Below are 17972 nucleotides of genomic sequence, written 5' to 3'. Positions count from 1 at the left end.
TGAGTTCTGAGCGGAAAAGATGACCTTTTTTTTTAGTCAACCGATCACAAAGTGGGAAAAATTCACCGGTTTTTGGGATTTCTACTCCGGTTTTGCAAGTTGCAAATTACTGAAAAAGTGTCCTTTTTTTAGATTTCCAAAATATGGTAAGCCTAAATTATAGATTACTAACCATAACCTACGTATATTATAATAGTTGAATAACAGCGTGATTTGCGGCCACCGATTCATATCCATGCCTTATGGCGCTCAGTGCATTATACTGCTGAAAATATTATTAAAACGGAGGAATGAGTGAAGAAATGAATGCCGCGAGTCCTCCACAAATAATGAATGCCGCAGGGCAAAGATGTTTGCTGTTACCACTGAAGCAGAACCAAAATCTAAACAGCAGTTTGCCAACTCACAGACTTTGGCTCACTCTGGCTATATAGTTTATATTACCAAAGTAATCTTGATTAAACTTAGTGCGAATATTCAGAGTGCTTTCTTCACTATGCCCTCGTTGTTGAGGCTAGTTTTCTTATCAATTGACTGGTTTATCCATCATGCCTTGAGTAATTGATAATCGATTTGTTTAGGGCTTCCTTCCACCAAATGGACATATGGAGATTATGCTTATGAGCGTACGGACATAGCCGCACTGCAGTGACTCAGGGGAGGCAAGCGAGGCAGTGCCTCACTTGTAGTCAGGATAAGTAAAAGAAAATTGCAAAACCTTCGATGATTATTTGTATTTTTCTACTGATGTTCACAAAGGATTAATTTTACACATAAAATACTGCAATTTGCATATTTATTGTTCAAATATATAGGATGATAGGTGCGGACGAGCCAAGCCTCACCAGTGATAGCGCAATTGACCATAAACAGCTCGGAATGGCAATGAATCGCGACAATTTGAGACACAAATTGATCTGCCTCACCGATAGTTGGATTTAAAATCCGACAATTGCAGGGCAGTGAAACATATCCATTTCACGAATCACTACGTACTGTGTGCTGTGCAGTAGTAATTGTGAAGTGTAGACTGCCAACCTGTAATGCAGAGCTAATACACTCCCTTACTGATGTAGCTGTTATGTATTTTCAACACTTACCTTCAAATGTGGTTATCTTATCTAGCACTAACAGGATTGTTACCAAGTCACAAAAGGTTCCGAGTCACAAGTCAATTTGATGTCAAAAGTTTTGACCCGAGTGTTTACAGGTCAGTATTGAGTTCAAGTCAAGTTATGAAACTTTTAGGAAACTGTCTGGTGATATCGAAGACCTCGGATTCATAACATGCTCATTTTTGTCACTCTAAACATGTTTATGCAAACAGATAAAAGACAATTTCAGGGTATATTTTTCAATTATCGGACCTGATATACGAGACGTGAATAAGTCATGGAATGTGTCGAGTCATATGACTTGGTAGAGTCGATACGCAATGACCAGTGTTGGGATGACTCGAGTCACCTTTTTCATATCACTTGACTTGACTCGAGTCACTTTGCTAAAATGACTTGACTTGACTTGACTCGGCCTATTAGAAATGTGGATTGACTCATGACTCGGAGCAAAATTCACGTGTCAATTTCAAGTCAACAAGCAGTCGGTGTCGATCAAAATCACTGTATCTTGCATATGTTCGAACTGTTTGTCGAACGCGGGTATAACCCATGAGATCGTGCGTTTTACTGTGCCTCCCTTATTCTCTCACAAATAAATTGACCGCAAACGAAGTGATTGAAGCTTACTGCTTACGTTGTCGTAAACTAGTATAGTAAAGAAAATTCCGTTCTCTTGTTTGAACCTTAACCAAACCTATTGTTTCATTGAAACTGAATTCGAATATAGTTTATATAGTCCTCAACCATTGGCGCAGGCTCGAATTGTATCATATCGATTTGTAAATGCGTAATGTATTGCATCTTATCAATTCGTACCGTATCTATTCTCTGTCTGGGCTGGTAACTATAAACAGAGGTTTAGCAGTCCTACTTATATGTGAGCGATGCAGCGCCTTCTTGCGTACATATTTAACTTTATATTCGTTCGTCGGTTCAAAATCAATGACCACTCAACCTGCATTTCAGACAGCTAGCAAAATGCAATGACTTAATCATGCCTCATACTTGGAAAAGGCAACTTGACTTGAATTGTGACTTGACTCGTGACTTGACTTGACTTGACTCGAGTCACCTTCAAAAATCGAGTGACTTGGCTTGACTCGAGTCACCTTTGAAAATCGATTGACTTGACTTGACTTGACTCGAGTCAAAATGTGCAATGACTCGAAATTACTCGTGACTCGAAGGTAGTGACTTGATCCCAGCACTGGCAATGACTCGAGCACAAGTCGAGTCAGTACGCAAATTTAGTGTTGGTGTCAGTGCTTCACCAACCAGAAACCTCACCTCAGAGAGTCAGAGTTGATTTCTATTTGTTTTAATAACAACCAAGTTACATGATAAAAAAATCATGACCTGCATGACCGCATCATATGTCTCCTACTGTTTTCGAAAGCAATACTTAGAATGGAATCCATGTTTCTCGTGGATGATGCAAATGATCCAGAGCAGCGGACGTTTTACCACGATGAATTGCTGCCGTCATTACCTCTACCGAGACTTGAAGAATCTGCCGCAAGATATCTAGAGTCTTGCAGACCTGGTCAGTAAGGTTTGGGTGTCTCATAAATGTGCTAGGCCAGCCACAGTTATTCCCTGCGGTGTTATTTTCCGTGTCTGATTTATTAAAGAAGTAATTCCCAGCAGACTTGGATAACTAGATAATTCTAGTTGTCTAATTTCACTAAATCAGAGCGAAATGCCAGTAATCTAATTTGAATCTAATTTGTGAACTGTTTCCATGCTATAATTCTAAATCTAATCTAGTTTGAGAAATGCTCTTATGCTCTAATTCGAATTCTAATCTAATTCGTGAAACGCTCCTATGGTCTAATTTTAATTCTAATCTAATTTACTGTGTTGCTGAAAATGCCTCTTTGTCCGAGACATTTTGCAGCGAGTTAAAAAGAATATCCCTCTCGCATAGGGAAATCCAGTGCCAAGCCGCCATCGCCTTACTTACACCTTGGCCGTCATAGTAGTTATTGTGACGAATAATAGCCTGCTAGCATAGTAGCTTGTAGTCTGCGAACTACATTCTAGTAAACTTTGTGTTAGTACGTCCTGACTAACATGGGCGATGCTCATGGTTACGACAAGAGAAGTAATATTTTATTAAAGTAGTACAAATATAACAAGAAATGTCATGATCATAAACGTCACTTTATTTTGAACTATGAGCTGAGCAGGATACCCGACAGCGCTTTCCAGCGACTAATGAATCGATGTTGGGGCTTCAGACATGTTACTAGCTGAAAGACTAGCCTATCTCATCCTAAAGATAAATCTTGTGGCGACGTCCTATGCCGTTTTCTAAGCGTCTCGGTCTTGGCAGTGTCTGGGCCATTGCATGTCAAGGCAATAAGCTTATTGATATCAGCTGACATTCCATCAATGGAATGCTGTTGCCATAGCCAAAACCGTTTCATCTAGTGTGGAATAGTGTTGTTGGGCACAGGCGAATAGCATATTTTGAAACGACAACAATAATTTAAAACTAAATTCAATTTTAGCATTCTCAAAATGCTTTATTTCTTCTAAAATCTCAAATCAGATCGCCGGCCGCGATTGCGTTGACCCGAGGTATAGTACAAAATGAGACAAACTTTGTGTACAGACGTTAGCCAATCTCATGGTTATCGGAATGCACTGTGATTTGATATGAACTGGTTTTTGCTGTATTTATTTCCTATTCACAATTTCATTCAATGTCCAAGCTTTTGCGAATTCAGTAACTCTAATTCTAATCTAATTGGGAAAAAACTGTGTAGCTCTAATTCTAATCTAATTCGGAAAAAGCTATGTATCTCTTATTCTAATTCTAATCTAATTCGGAAAAAACTTGTGTAGCTCTAATTCTAATTCTAATCTAATTCGGAAAAGCTGAAAATTTTCTAGTTGTCCAAGTCTGATTCCCAGTACTTTTATGAGGATATAATGATAATGATATTCTTGTTTGGAATTTGCGATTGTGAGTCGTGCTGGCCATTGTGATTCAAGTACTCAAATCCGAATTGAGTATTAATCCGAATAGAATAGTGAGATACAAATTTTTCGAGTAGGCCTACTGAGATTATATGCCCTTTTCCAGTTCATTCATCAACAGGACTTGTAGTTTGTTATTATTTTCTCACTTCAAACCTAGATTGGCCGTATCGCAGCATACGAAACATTAGTGTGAAGCTACACACGTTAGTGGAAGTGACATTTATGTGAAACCCTGATCATTCCACACTCGGTCTGTTCAAAATAAGTTTTTATTTCGGATTCCGAGCATTCACTGATTAAATTGTTCGGTAGCCTAAAATAACGCTACACACCAGATTTAACTCAATTCGAAGCAGTAGGAATAGACGTAGATCCAATTGCAAATTTTTGAATTTATTAAAAAAAACGAGATTTTTTTTTCAAATTTTACTGTTATGTTAACTCCATATAATTGCGAAGTGGCCTAAAAGAACGATGTATAACAATTTTTGCTCGCTTCCGACCGTGAAGTAATTGCAGTTGAAAGTTTTGGATTTGCAAAAATAGCATTGACGGTGGAAAATCCCATAATTATGAATGGAAAACTCAAATAACTTTGCTTCTACGGGTTGGATTTGCGTTGAATTTGTTTTGCATCATTTTTGTAAACAGTTCAACAATTTCATGGGGTTGACAATAAAATTTGATTCTATATTTTTTTTTTATAAATTCAAAATTTTCAATTGGCTCTGCGTCGGCGTATACTGGTTGGAATTGAGCCAAACTTGGCGTGCAGCGTTTTTAGGCAACCTAATAATTAGATCAGTGTATCCCCAGGATATGAAAAAAAGGTTACCGTATTTTTCAACAGCCCTATTCCACAGCATTGTCAAAAAGAGCTATGAAATCGGTGCAGTCGAAAATATTCAGAATTATCTATAATGCCATATAGAACTGGCATCACATTCCTTTGTTGTTGCATAAACGGTAGGCCGACGTATTAGGACTTTCTTCATCATTCATGGTCTTATGATGTCATAACGAATGTTACTTCAATACTCGAAGTCTGATATGATCGATTCAGAATAATCAAATCATTCAGACAGGAGATTAGTCTAGAAATCCAATTTTTCCTTTGTTAGAAGATGGATAGTATACCAACGAATTCTTCTTTATCCTGTTATATCATTGTATTATAATATCTCCTTGCCAAACTATCTCACAAATATATGTGCCTTTATTAAGCAATGCTTTTATGTAATGATTTTGGTCCGTGTTTCATTAGTCCTGGAGGATGAGGAGTATAAAGAAACTGTTCGTATCGTTCAAGATTTTGTTGAAAACAAAGGAAAAGACCTTCACAGTCAACTAGAGAAGAGGAGTCAAGGTAATTTTGTAGTATGCTGACAAATAATATTTTTTTTTAATCCATTTCAATTCAGTGCGCAGAAACTGGCTTTACGAATGGTGGCTCGACGCATATTTGACGTACCGAGGACCTGCCGGCGCATTGAACATTTGTGGGCTACCCGGCTACAGCTTCTGGCCGTTGGATGATCAGGTCGCTCGATATTTCAAGTATATTATTGAAGAAAATCGTAAGAACTGTGCAGTGTAATGTAAACCTATCCTTGCTATGTAGTTTCCAATTATGGAAATTTCCTCATAGTTGCTGAAAATGATCTTCTATATATTGTGAGTGATTGTATGCAATAAGAAAACTGTGATTGGTGCAGTCTCAGTCTTGCGCAAACTATACCTACGGTATCCAGTTTGTTGACGGACAACTAACTGCTGGTTTTTTTGAGTTAGTCATACTAGTTCTGGTTTTGAAAAGGGAGTACCGGTAGTTCCAGTCTGATTGCTCAACTAGAAAAGGATTCAGTTCGCTATATTGCTACAATTTTCACCATTTCAATACACCACAATACTGCGATACAATGGGAAGGTGTTGAAACGCCTTGGTAATAGTCTTCGAAATCAGACACCCACCTGACCTAGACAATGTAAAAAAGGAGGCCTGCACACTGAATGAAGATAATGTAAAAGGACAGGTGACAAAAAAGGTGGCATGTGTCGGGAGGCGAGATCGATATGCAGGTCGTGGTCCATAATACCCGTGTTAAAACCCGCCCATTGCAAACTAGAAACCCCGGCCATTTGAAATGCAGAATCTGTCTCCAATATTTCTTAGCTCATTTGCGATTTCGTAGTTCGTATTATCATTTTGAGTCGGTAGTATTTTATTTGCGGATTTCTAAGGTCATTAGTTCCAGTTCTAGTTGCAAGTTTGGAAAAATGAGTAGTTATAGTTCTAGTTTTTGAAAATCCACTAGTTAGTACCTGTTATGTCCTGAATCAAAAGCGATAGAGTTTATGATTGTCATCTGTGACAATAATCCAACTGAATTAGTGATTCGATGCGATTTATAACAACCTAAGCGCGTTTTGTTGTAGATCAAAAGTGCTGCTCTACAAATTCACTTCCTCATGAAATTCTGGGACATACTCAGGAACGAGACGCTCAGATCTCAAACGGACGCGAAAGGAAACCCACTGAACATGCATCAATTGAGGTTTGAGCTTGAACTGGCGATACCGCGATGGTAGGCTTTTCAGTCTGGGGAGTTTCAAGTCATAGTCGATACTACATTGTGGCCACCAATCATCGCATTGATATTTGATATTTTCCTTTATTGAACTAACTGATATTGAGAAGTTCAACTTCTACCAGCATGTGTCATTGAAGTCTAATTTACTCTCAAGCATTATTTAGAAATAAGCATAGAATTCCATATAAGTTTTTCCCCAATTTTGTCTTGATCTGATGACATTTGCGCTTTGCAGATATTTGTTTAACAACTGCCGAATCCCAAAGCTCGAAAAAGACGAATTGCTTCATACCTTCAAAACCAAGTACGAAGGCCAGTGCCCGAGTCATATCATCATATTTTACAAAAAGCGAATCTACCGTATACACGGAATATGCCCGAATTCAGGTTTGTATTCAGAATGAGTTTTAAGTGTTTTAGTGTCAGCATCGATTTTAAACATGGAATGGCAACAACCGATTTTGCTGCTTCGCTGAAGCTTTATTCAGACATATTTTGCGGCAGCGACTGTAGGTTTTCTGGCAATCCAAAAGTTATCTTCCAAAGCGCAGAATTTACTGAATCTGGTCATGATCGAAAGCTACTGTCGCACTGATTCCGAAAATATAAATGAAAATGTGGCCAGACTCCGTACTTAGATGGAAAATCAACATCTGAAATCTGCATTGTTCAAAACAATAAGAAGACCGCAAAACAACGACTCATTGCGGCTCTTTGATTGTTTGGACAACGCCGATAATTCAGACTTGGAGGGCGAATTCTGGGTGGTTCAGTGTCAGTGCCTGATCATATTTTCATTTATATTTTTGGAGTCAGTGCGACAGTAGCTTTTGATCATGACCAGATTCAGTAAATTCTGCGTTTTGGACGATAACATTTGGATTGCCAGAACTCCTACAGTCGCTGCCGCAAAATAAGTCCGAATAAAGCTTCAGCGAAGCGGAACGAAGCTGGATAACGGTCGTTGCCATTCCATGTTTACATTCGATAGTGTCAAGTCATCTACCGCTAAATTGTCGACTATTTGCAATGACCTTATTTTATTTCATTTATAATTGTTCGACGATTCGGTGTGTTGTTGGTGTTCCTCCGTTTGTATCATTTATTCATTTTTTATTAGTTAATCTAAAGTTTTGAGGGTAACGATTTCTGCGATACTGATGACTCTGTTACATCTAACCTCGCGTCTATACCTTGCATATCAATGTATCGCATTTGACCGGATATTTGTTATGTGCGAGTGCGATATTGATTTATTCTGTTGATAAATAAATATTTCTGTCTCTTTTGTGCAACAGGTGAAATTCTCTCTCCGAAGCAATACGAGCTCGCCCTTCTTGAAATTGTGAAAGACAAATCAGAAGGTCAAGGTGCACCTACGTTGACGGAGCTACCCCGCACAGATTGGGCGCAAGCAAGGTCTCACTTGATGGAGTTGTCGTCAAGAAATTGGGACGCCTTGAAGGACATAGAGACCGCTGTCATTTGTATGGCGATTGGTGACAGACCTGTTGAGGTGATTTACATTAATTTAAAGTAAGTGTAGGACATGATACTGAGGGTGGTATGAGAAATGGAGAAAATTCAATTTCAAAAAGTGATATAATGGTGCTAAATATCATATAAAATTCTTGTCATGATTTCAGGTTCGTGAAGCCTCCAGCGACCATGCAAATTCTTCAAGCGAGCCAAAAATTGCTAATTTTGCCCTATCTTGATATTTTGATAACCTCTGACACCATAAAGCTAGTTTTGGGCTTAAAAGATACAGAAGTACCATATTTCTGTCTCATTTCCGTAGAAATTTGTCTTAAAAATGAACTGAAAGAAAGTCACAAGCATATTACTGAATTTTTAACATAAAATTAAGCACCGATGCAGTGGGTGCGATGTCAAAAACGTGTTAGATTGATCGTATGACTGTGAAACATGCCCCATCTATTAGCTAGGGTTACCATATTTTGGAAATCTGAAAAGAGGACACTTTTTTCATAATTTTTAGACTTGCAAAACCGGAAAAAATAGAAGGTCAACTATCGGCCCAACTACCGAAATACCCACTGGAGCGTCACTTCGGTGCTGATTTACGACATATCAGCCGCATTTTCCTATAAATATGACCTACATTATCAAAACAGAGGACAAAATCTCAAAAAAGAGGACAAAAGGACGTCCTCCGAGGACACTTTCAGAATAGTCAAAAACAAGGACAAATCCTCTTAAAAGAGGGCGTACGGTAACCCTATATTAGCACTACGGTACTTTTAAAAACTTGCTCAAACAAATGAAGTGCCCCCCCAAGTCGTAAATTTTTCATACTTTCCACTTCACCCTAATGATTCTGTGTGCAATTTATATCACTCTTTCTGAGTATGCCTACTGTACTATTACTTATGAGGTTTTGAATTTAGCTCCTTCCATTTCGCCTGAACAGTTTTTTAAGCAAAATTTTATTTCGGAATTTTCAAAGTAGAAGTAGTTTTGGTTGGGGTAAGCTTTTATCCTTTTTATTAGTGAAATTTACATGGAAACGAGGGAAAGAGTTCTTGTATGACAGTAACCGAATATATTTTCGAAACTTGGTAGTGTTATTGGTTGTTGGCAAGACGCTAACTTGCCACATTCAATCGACTTGAATAACTTGAACAAAAGTTTGTGTATGACAGGGTTTCCCAACCTTTTTTACACCGTGACTCCCTTTGAAAATTTTGAAATATCGATGCCCCCTCTGTATAATTTTTGATAAAATTGGGAAATGGTATTTTGGTTAGAAAACTGGTTGATACAACAAAGTAATCAGTACCGCAGTTGAAATGATTATAAGCTAAAAAATAGTACATTTAGCTTAAACCCATCTGTACGGCTAGATTACTTGAATTTTTATGCACGTGACGTCATATTTGGTGATACAATTGTTGATATACAATGTTCTTTTCAATTCTCTACTAGTTGCTGACGATCACTACTGACGAGTGTCAGCCGAAAATATTCGGGTTTATTTCAATATCAATATATTATTCAATTGTATAGTGAAGATCTGTACCTTCAAGATCTTCTTTCACTTACATAAATTATTGTCTTCCAAGAGCAATGAAGATCTTCTCCGTCTCGGCATGTTCGAGACATCGGGCCTACGTTGGATGGACAAAGCCAACTACATATGCAGCAGGAATAGCAAATTCATAACCAATTGCGATCACACTCCGTTGGACGGCATGACGTTCATAGTTATGACCGAAGTCTTCAACGTCTATTTGAGACAGTTGAAAGAGACAGGCCTGGAGAAGATATGGGGGAATGGTAGGTAACAACCGCATGAAAATAACCTCACGAAGTAGTCAGAATTGCTACTCAAAGTAGAACAGGCTTGTGGGTTGGGGTTGTCAAAAATAAATTTTTTTCTTCAATATTTTGTGGCATCAAATTTAATTCAATTCTAATCTGTAGATGTGAAGCTGCAGGAGTTTGAAAATTTTGAAGAAAACAAAAGAAAAAATTCAAAATATTCCAACTTCTGTAGCTTTACATCTACAAGTTGGAATTGAGCCAAATATGCAGCGCAACGAATTTTTTAGCCAAACAAACAAAAATTTGAAAAAAAAGTTATTTTTGAACATCCCTGTTGTGCAAACTATTGGATTTTCATAATGTGTAACTAAAACTAGAACTACTCACTTTGGCCAACATGATTTTTACGACAACCCAACAGCTCCCTTCAACAAAGTAATGTAGTGTATGACTGTAAGTGCCACTGTGATTATGGCTGCGTTGGAAGAACGACCCACCGTTTTCAGGACCTTATAAAACTCATCCCCTGAAGCTTGAATCACAACAGGCAAAGGCCATGGATTCTGTTACAGAAGGAGTTCGTGGACCATCTAAAAATAGTATATTGAGCTTGTGCGCTATTAGAAATTCCGTGCCGGTGACGTCATATTTTGTGATACGATTGTTGATATACAATGTTCTTTCCGATTTTCTACTAGTTGCTGACGATTACCTTGACCAGTGTCAGCCGAAGATATTCGGATATTTTTCAATATGAATATATTATTCAATTGTATATTGAACTTCGGTACCTCCGACGGTCTCTGATTCTCTAATTGTAATTGCAGAATGGTCACCCACCTTCCAACCGGTGGAGCTGCAGTTTGATGTTGATAATGAAATCAAAAATAAGATTGTTCAAGGCCAAAAGGTCGCGAAAGGTATTGAGGACTCGTCGGAAGTCAGATATTTCCTCTTCACGGAGTTTGGAAAAGACGGGATTAAAAAGATGGGAAAGGTTTGATGTATTTCAATCGTAATTATTCAATAATTTTTCCCTTGTGACATAATCTACATCATAGGTCGCCAACTCAAAACGTTATCTGCTCAGGAATTAGATATCGTTCAGGCTCTATTTAAAACTACTGGAAGCGATATTAAAAAACGGAAGTTGTAGAAACTACTCGTGCAACAGTTTCATAAAGTTTATTTGTCAAGGGTCCGCACGCATTTTATTGTGATGCAGAGGCTATTTCACTGAGTTCTTGTTATATATTCACTCGTAAAAGTGGTGAAAGTGTATGGTATTCTTATTGCAATCGTTCTTAGATGATATTACAGTTACAGGTTCATCCGTGTGCCTACATCCAAATTTGTTTGCAATACGCGTATATGAAATTGCACGGGAAGCCCGCAAGTACATACGAGACTGCTGGTACCAGAACGTAAGCGATATTTCCTTTCATATTTAAGGTGTATTCAGGCAGGGCTTCCCCACCTCTTTTTTGTCGTGGCCCCCTTTGAAATATAGCCAATGTCATGGATGTCCAAAACACTGCCGATTCATCTTCAGAAGTAACGACACGCAATGGCATGACAATTTAATAAGTCTTAGGGTACGCTTTGCTTAGTTTGGCCCTAACTATGGCCTAACCATCTTTCTCAAAGCTCAATCGAGTTGCTGTCTCTTTCTGCAGCTTATATTTTGATGTAGTTCTTTATTTTGTATGTTATAGTGAAGTAGACTTGAAGGCGATAAGTGTTTTACAACATTTTTTCATGGTCAGACTGAAAAAGGTTGGGAAGCCCTGGTTCAATTCATTGCTCAATACAAGAGAAATCGTTTTTCAGCTTCGCGGCACTAATTTACTTTCAGATTCTACAAGGGTAGAACCGAAACTTTGAGAACTTGCACGGAAGAAGCCGTCAAATTTTGTAAAGCTATGATCTCAAGTATGTTTGATTTTAAAGCTGAACGCCAGATGTGAATTGGACAGATCTTTACAAATTACTAATTTTTCAAAATTCGCAACTAGAACTGGCAACGAACTAGAACTAGAACTACCGTAATTTTCCATGTATAATGCGCAAAATTTTACCGATTTTTGTCCTAAAATCGGGGGAGGGGTGCGTATTATGCATGGGTACAACAAGCCTTGGAAAAAATCTCCCTTGAAATGTAACTTGAAATGACACCTTTCTTCATGTTTGCTTTAACCGCCCGTCACATTCAGCCATCATGCCCAGTAATTCGTATTATCAGTGTTATGCGTTGCCAATTCGCGATCTCCTGCTGAGTTGGTTTGCCGTTAGTACGCGAGCGGAATCAGGTCATAGATTGCTCCACGCGCGTGCGCGCGGCAGTCCTTGCTAATTCATCTCCTCAGGGACAGGCCTGAACAATCGCATATACAACGCACCATGTGCGCAAGATGTAATTGCTATACTAAACACTACAATCGCACCTGGTGCGCACGACATAATCCTTGGCCTGAGCAATCGCATCTTCTGTAATAGGCCGCGTGCGCAAGATGTCGCTGGCCTGAACTATCGCGTCGTCGGCCTCGCTGGCTTTGGCTGCTATCTACTATGGTTCAGAGACAATGCCGTTTATTGTATAATGATTAGCGATGGTTATGTCATGATTGATTAACAGTGACATCGCAAAACAGAATGACATCGAATGCTAAAACATAACTATTCATGTACTGCGAATGCATGGTGCATACTATACATGGGTAGATGCTTTTTCCCAGAATTTACACGCCATTTTAAGGGTGCGTATTATATTTAGAAAATTACGGTAATCATGTTTCAAAACTCGCAACTAGAACTAGAACTACTTGATTGTCAAACTTTGCACATAAAACTAGAACAAGCTCACCCTCGACTCACCCCCTTGAGCTTGATGTGCAGCAATCCAAGGCCTTAAATTCTGTCATTGGCAAGCATCTGTTGGCTAATCCCGCTTGTGCGAAAAAGTATCGAGACGACAGATTTTGGGTCGTCAGAAGGGGCCGCTCACACTTCATTTCACCTATATAAAAACACACCAGCCAAGGCTGTGTCCACAAAAGAAGTTTGTGCACCATCTAAAAATAGTGCATTGAACGCTCTCTTATTCGAAACTTCATGCTGGTAAGTTGTGACGTCATATTTTGAGATACAATCGTTGATATACGATGTTCTTTCCAATTCTCTACTAGTTGTTGACGATTACCCCTGACGAGTGTCAGCCGAAAATATTCGGGTTCATATCGATATGAATGTAATATTCAATTGTATATTGAAGTTCTGTACTTCTAAGAAGCTCTTCAGATCTAGAACTACGGTACTCATTTTTGAAAACCGAAACTACAGTCTTTTCAAAATTTTGCAACTACTCCAGAAACAAGTGTTTAGTTGATCGTAAACCAACGAGATTGGTAGCTTGGACAAGTCTGGAATTGGAGGCTCGTGACGATTTCAGTGCAGATACGCGAATCCAATCATTCAATCCTTGAAATAACAAAAACTAATGGCAACTTCATTATCAAAGCTATTTGTTTCCTTAAATAATTTCATATCGTCAAAAAAGTAATACCTCAAACTGCTGACATCACTGCATCAAACGCATCATCAACACGGCACATTGTCTTAATATGCTATATGTTGTTATCCAGTTTGTTATTTGTGATATTATCAAGTACTATTAAATGGTATATTCATATTGAAATGAACCCGAATATTTTCGGCTGACACTCGTCAGGGGTAATCATCAGAATCTAGTAGAGAATTGGAAAGAACATCGTTTACCAACAATTGTATCTCAAAATATGACGTCACAACTCACAAAATATTCGGGTTCATTTCAATATGAATAAACTATTCAATTGTATATTGAAATTCTGTACCTCCAAGAAGCTCTTAAGTACTATTAATATATTGAAATTAAATGTATTCATTCAACCAATTATAATACATATGGTTGCAGTGATTCTCTACACTTTGTCCTTATATGATTTTGGTGTTACTTTGTTTCTTCAAAAAATTTGTTTATTGCTCTTCAGATGGTGGCAACAAGACAGAACTGTTCGTAAAAGCGTGTCGGAAATATAATCGCTTGATGGACGAATGTAAACAAGCACAAGGTTTTGATCGTCATTTCTACGGGTTGTCTATGGTTGCTACTGTAAGTGCAAACTTATTTGTTCTAATACCTTTTGTTTGCCAAGACCGACATGTCCTTGTAATTTTGAAGAATAATAAAGTAACCACTTCCGGTATTTTGCCTATTGGTATTGGCACTTGAAAATGCGACCAGAAACTGTTAAAAGTGAGGAAAAGGAGTATACTTTAAATTCAACCTATTCGGTATCACAAAACCGAACTATAAAAAGTGGTTTTCACAAGACTTTAACTTGAAACTGAGCGGTCAATGCAATAACTTGGATTCGGACACGAGCCATATTACCATGACTCGGACACGACCCTCTGCTCGCTGATGTGGACTCGGACTTGACTCGGTGGTAAACTAAAAATGACCCGACTTGATTCGAGTCAAGAGTATAACAGTGAGATTGACTTGTGACTAGGAGCCTTGTGACTTGGTTACAACCCTGCTAAACCCACCCTTGACTATGCCACTCTTATCAGTGATAACTCTACCCTAGCAATGGCTGCAAGATTATTACGCAACAGAACACTGGTATCGCGATACACGCCAATCGACGACACATGTTTTCTAGTAGGTCGGCAACTAAATTCTAAATTCTTTTCAAGCTGTGCAACTAGAACTACTCAAAAAATACAGTAGCTATATGACCGCCAACTAGATTGATGTATTGTACAAGTGCGGATAGGACTACTTTTCCAAGCTCCCAAATAGATCAGCATAAGCAGTAGAAAATGGTTTTCTGGCAAAACATTGGCCTTTAATGCTCGCTACCACTTATTTCAGGAAAATGGAGACGATACGCCTGAAATATTCACGGATGCCGGATTTCTAAAATCAGGCGGTGGTGGGAACTTTGTTCTCTCGACAAGTTTAGTTGGATATGGAAGCGTAAGCTGATTATTGTGTATATACTCATTCGGTTTTCATTAGGGCTGTTCAAAAATAAGCTTTTTCGAATTTTACCGGCTACTTGATCAAATTGTTAGGTTGCATAAAAAGAGGATGCACAACAAATTTGGTTCAATTCCAACCTGTAGAAGCCAAGTTATTGAAGTATAAAATTTTGGTTTAATAATATTTCCGGATTCTAAACTATGGTACCCCTAATACAAAGGCACTTAATGAGGCTAAGCCTTGCATTTCAAACTGGTCCCTGAAAGGGATTGACAGAAATCACTCTGATTTGCAATGAATATTTAGGATAATCTTTTTTTTCGTGTGAAAATCATATTTTAATGGTTATGTTCTTTTAACACTCTGTTGATACACAGTTCGTTTCCTGTAGCCACCTATAGCCATGTATTAGATGTGGAATGTGGTGGATATTTATTTTTGTGACAGCAAAAATTTGGAGTTCCCTGAAGGCTTGTAGATTAGCGTAAGGGTTTGCAAGTTATTCAAGGCCAAGGACCACTGTACTGCAGTGACATAAATCTGAAAATATGGGCCATTTGATATAATCAATACACAATGTGAACCAGTTCAACCAGTTCATACAGACACATTCGGTCTTTCTGTACTTTGTTTCATAACCATTATTGAATTGTTATTAACATAGTTTTGTTTGCTTCAGGGTGCCGGCGTGTGCATGCCCTTTCGAGAAGATGGATATGGTGCCTACTACCGGATACAGGACCATAATATTTTGTTTCTGATAACCTGTTATCGAAGTGGGCAAAAAACCAGTGCAATCGAATTCGAGGCGCAACTCAAGCGTTGCTTGATCGACTGCTACAGTTTGTTGAAATCATCTAAATTGTGATATTTTCCAAAAATGATTGATTGAATCGGTGATTTTATTTCATAGTTGATGAATATATATATAATGAATACGTTACTTGTAGTACACCTATATCATTGGTGGAATCTGAGTAGCTTATGTCCATTTTTCAAATTTAGAGAAGTCAGGTTTTGTAAAATTTCAATTTCTTCGGACATACCTTGCCAATTTTTATGTTTGTCACATTGTTTCAAAGTTAATTTTCTCAAAATGTGCAAATTGGACATCCATATGTCACAATGCATGTACCCATGCTGTAACCACCAGTCTCAAATTTATTTTCACTGAAGCTAAGTAATTTTATATTTCTATTACACCATCCACCCCGCGATTCGTCTTATGAATGACAGAAACGCAATCTCGGATATCAATCATCTGCAGTTATTTAATGAGCTTTTTAATATGGTTTTACTGCAATGTTGCTTCAACATAAGCAACATGATGCCACTAGTATCGGCCGATATCACCTGGTGACTTTTATCGACTTTATCTTATGATTCAGACATATTTGATTTATGTGATTGTCCTATCTTTTCATTATATCGCAATCTTGTGGTTTGATAAAAATTTCAAAAAGATGATGATGTTGATTTGCTGAAATGGCTATAATGCCATGTTAGGGTTGTTTTGAAAATATGCAAATTGTGACAACAGAGTTGAGGACTTCATGGAAAACATTATAGCGTAACCTCCGTCAATTTAAGAATCGAATCCTTGCTTTCACAACGTTCATGGCAGTTATTCAGCGTAAAAGCTAGATTCAAGATGTCAGTTCCAGACTTTCTGACTTCTGAGTAGTGTGAATTATTTAGGATACAGGGACAGCCAGTTAACATGCAGGTGTTGCCGAGCTCGTCACAGAAAATGGGGTATTCGCCTACCTAGATTAGCATCAATATTTTGGTTCAGAGGATTTCCCCCAAATCCAGTTACTTTCCAGGCGAATTTGGTATAAGTAGACCAGTGGAAATTTGGAAAATCACGAGGCAGTTTCGCTTCATTACTAGTAAACTCCGGAGCTCACATCAACAGAATGGCCATCTGAGATGAGATATCCTACTGTGCAGACTCATTTTAATTGCCAACAGCCTATACTGATACAAACATTTTGCTGTTTAGAGATGTTTTGTTGGGGATGGGAAAAAAGTTGGATGAGTATGATGCCCCAGACCCCCCTCACACTATCCGCTGTTTACCGTGATACTTTTCATCTAGATTGGCCGCCTTTAACTGAGCCAGCTTTTCTCGCCTAGACGCGCGAAGCGCGAAAAATTTCTATAATTCGTGATTGAATCGGTCAATATGATCGGGAATTGTATATATATTGCTTCCAATTTTTATCCTCTCACTGCTCGCGTAATCAGATTTACAGGTGAGGTGTGTTTGAAAAGGTAGGACCCCTCAATAATAATTAAACACCTTCGGGCGTATACCCGTTGGCAGGAACAAAACAGTACTTCGTCAGGTCCCCATGAAAAACTTGGGTCTTGGGCTACCATAGGGTGATAAACTTACACCCAATCACGTTGTTCGCTTTTGCCACGAAATTAGTCGTACTGTGCACTCTGCCAGTGTGCAGTGAGCCAGCGCGAGGCGCGAAAATTTTCGATAAATCATTATAAAGTCGGTCAAAAAGATATGGAATTGCATATCCATTGCTATCAATTTCTTGTCCTCTCTGTTCAAGTAATCAGATTTACCGGTAGAGTTGAGTGAGGTGTCTTGGAAACTGTATAGGGCCCTTAGGTATGACTCCGTAACATGCTGTTATTTAGTGACCTCCTGTCTGCTATATCAAAGTAGGCTATATAGAATCGCCCAAACGTATAGGCTACTAAAGTAAAAGACGCACACGATTTCAAATTGGTATTTCTTCACTGGCATATAATTTTTCCCTGCGGGATGGTATTTGTCTTGTGAGGTTCAGATTGCCAAGACAGGAATATTCGGCGCCAGTCATTTAGGCGCCTATGGACAATTAAACTTATTTTTATTTTGTATATATAACGAAGTTTTCGGTCAACGTAAGGGTTTTCGGCCAAGGTTTTCTCGCTGCCGATCGTCCTGGCCCA

At 38.4% G+C, this 17972-nt stretch overlaps 1 protein-coding gene across 2 annotated transcripts; it reads left to right on the top strand.

Moving 5' to 3' along the window:
- The first annotated feature begins 406 nt into the window (after window positions 1-406).
- Window positions 407-16481, top strand: LOC145456738 (peroxisomal carnitine O-octanoyltransferase-like). Of its 2 annotated transcripts, none has more exons than XM_080334841.1 (13): window positions 407-2661; window positions 5371-5472; window positions 5528-5646; window positions 6543-6661; window positions 6933-7084; window positions 7996-8213; window positions 9784-9997; window positions 10813-10982; window positions 11312-11409; window positions 11841-11917; window positions 14014-14135; window positions 14904-15008; window positions 15694-16481. In XM_080334841.1, the coding sequence occupies exons 1-13, from the start codon at window positions 2526-2528 to the stop codon at window positions 15880-15882; spliced, it is 1821 nt and encodes a 606-aa protein (XP_080190967.1). In that variant the 5' UTR covers window positions 407-2525; the 3' UTR covers window positions 15883-16481. The 2 variants fall into 2 exon arrangements, with proteins under 2 accessions (XP_080190967.1, XP_080190966.1); XM_080334840.1 differs by having other exon boundaries at window positions 412-2661; window positions 11306-11409.
- The last annotated feature ends 1491 nt before the right edge of the window (window positions 16482-17972 follow it).

Source organism: Botryllus schlosseri, chromosome 15 (assembly GCF_051294905.1).
Source record: "Botryllus schlosseri isolate E-star chromosome 15, Bs_hap1, whole genome shotgun sequence".
Classification (NCBI taxonomy): domain Eukaryota; kingdom Metazoa; phylum Chordata; class Ascidiacea; order Stolidobranchia; family Styelidae; genus Botryllus; species Botryllus schlosseri.
Note: the sequence above shows the minus strand (reverse complement) of the source record. Positions and strands in the feature narration are given on the sequence as shown.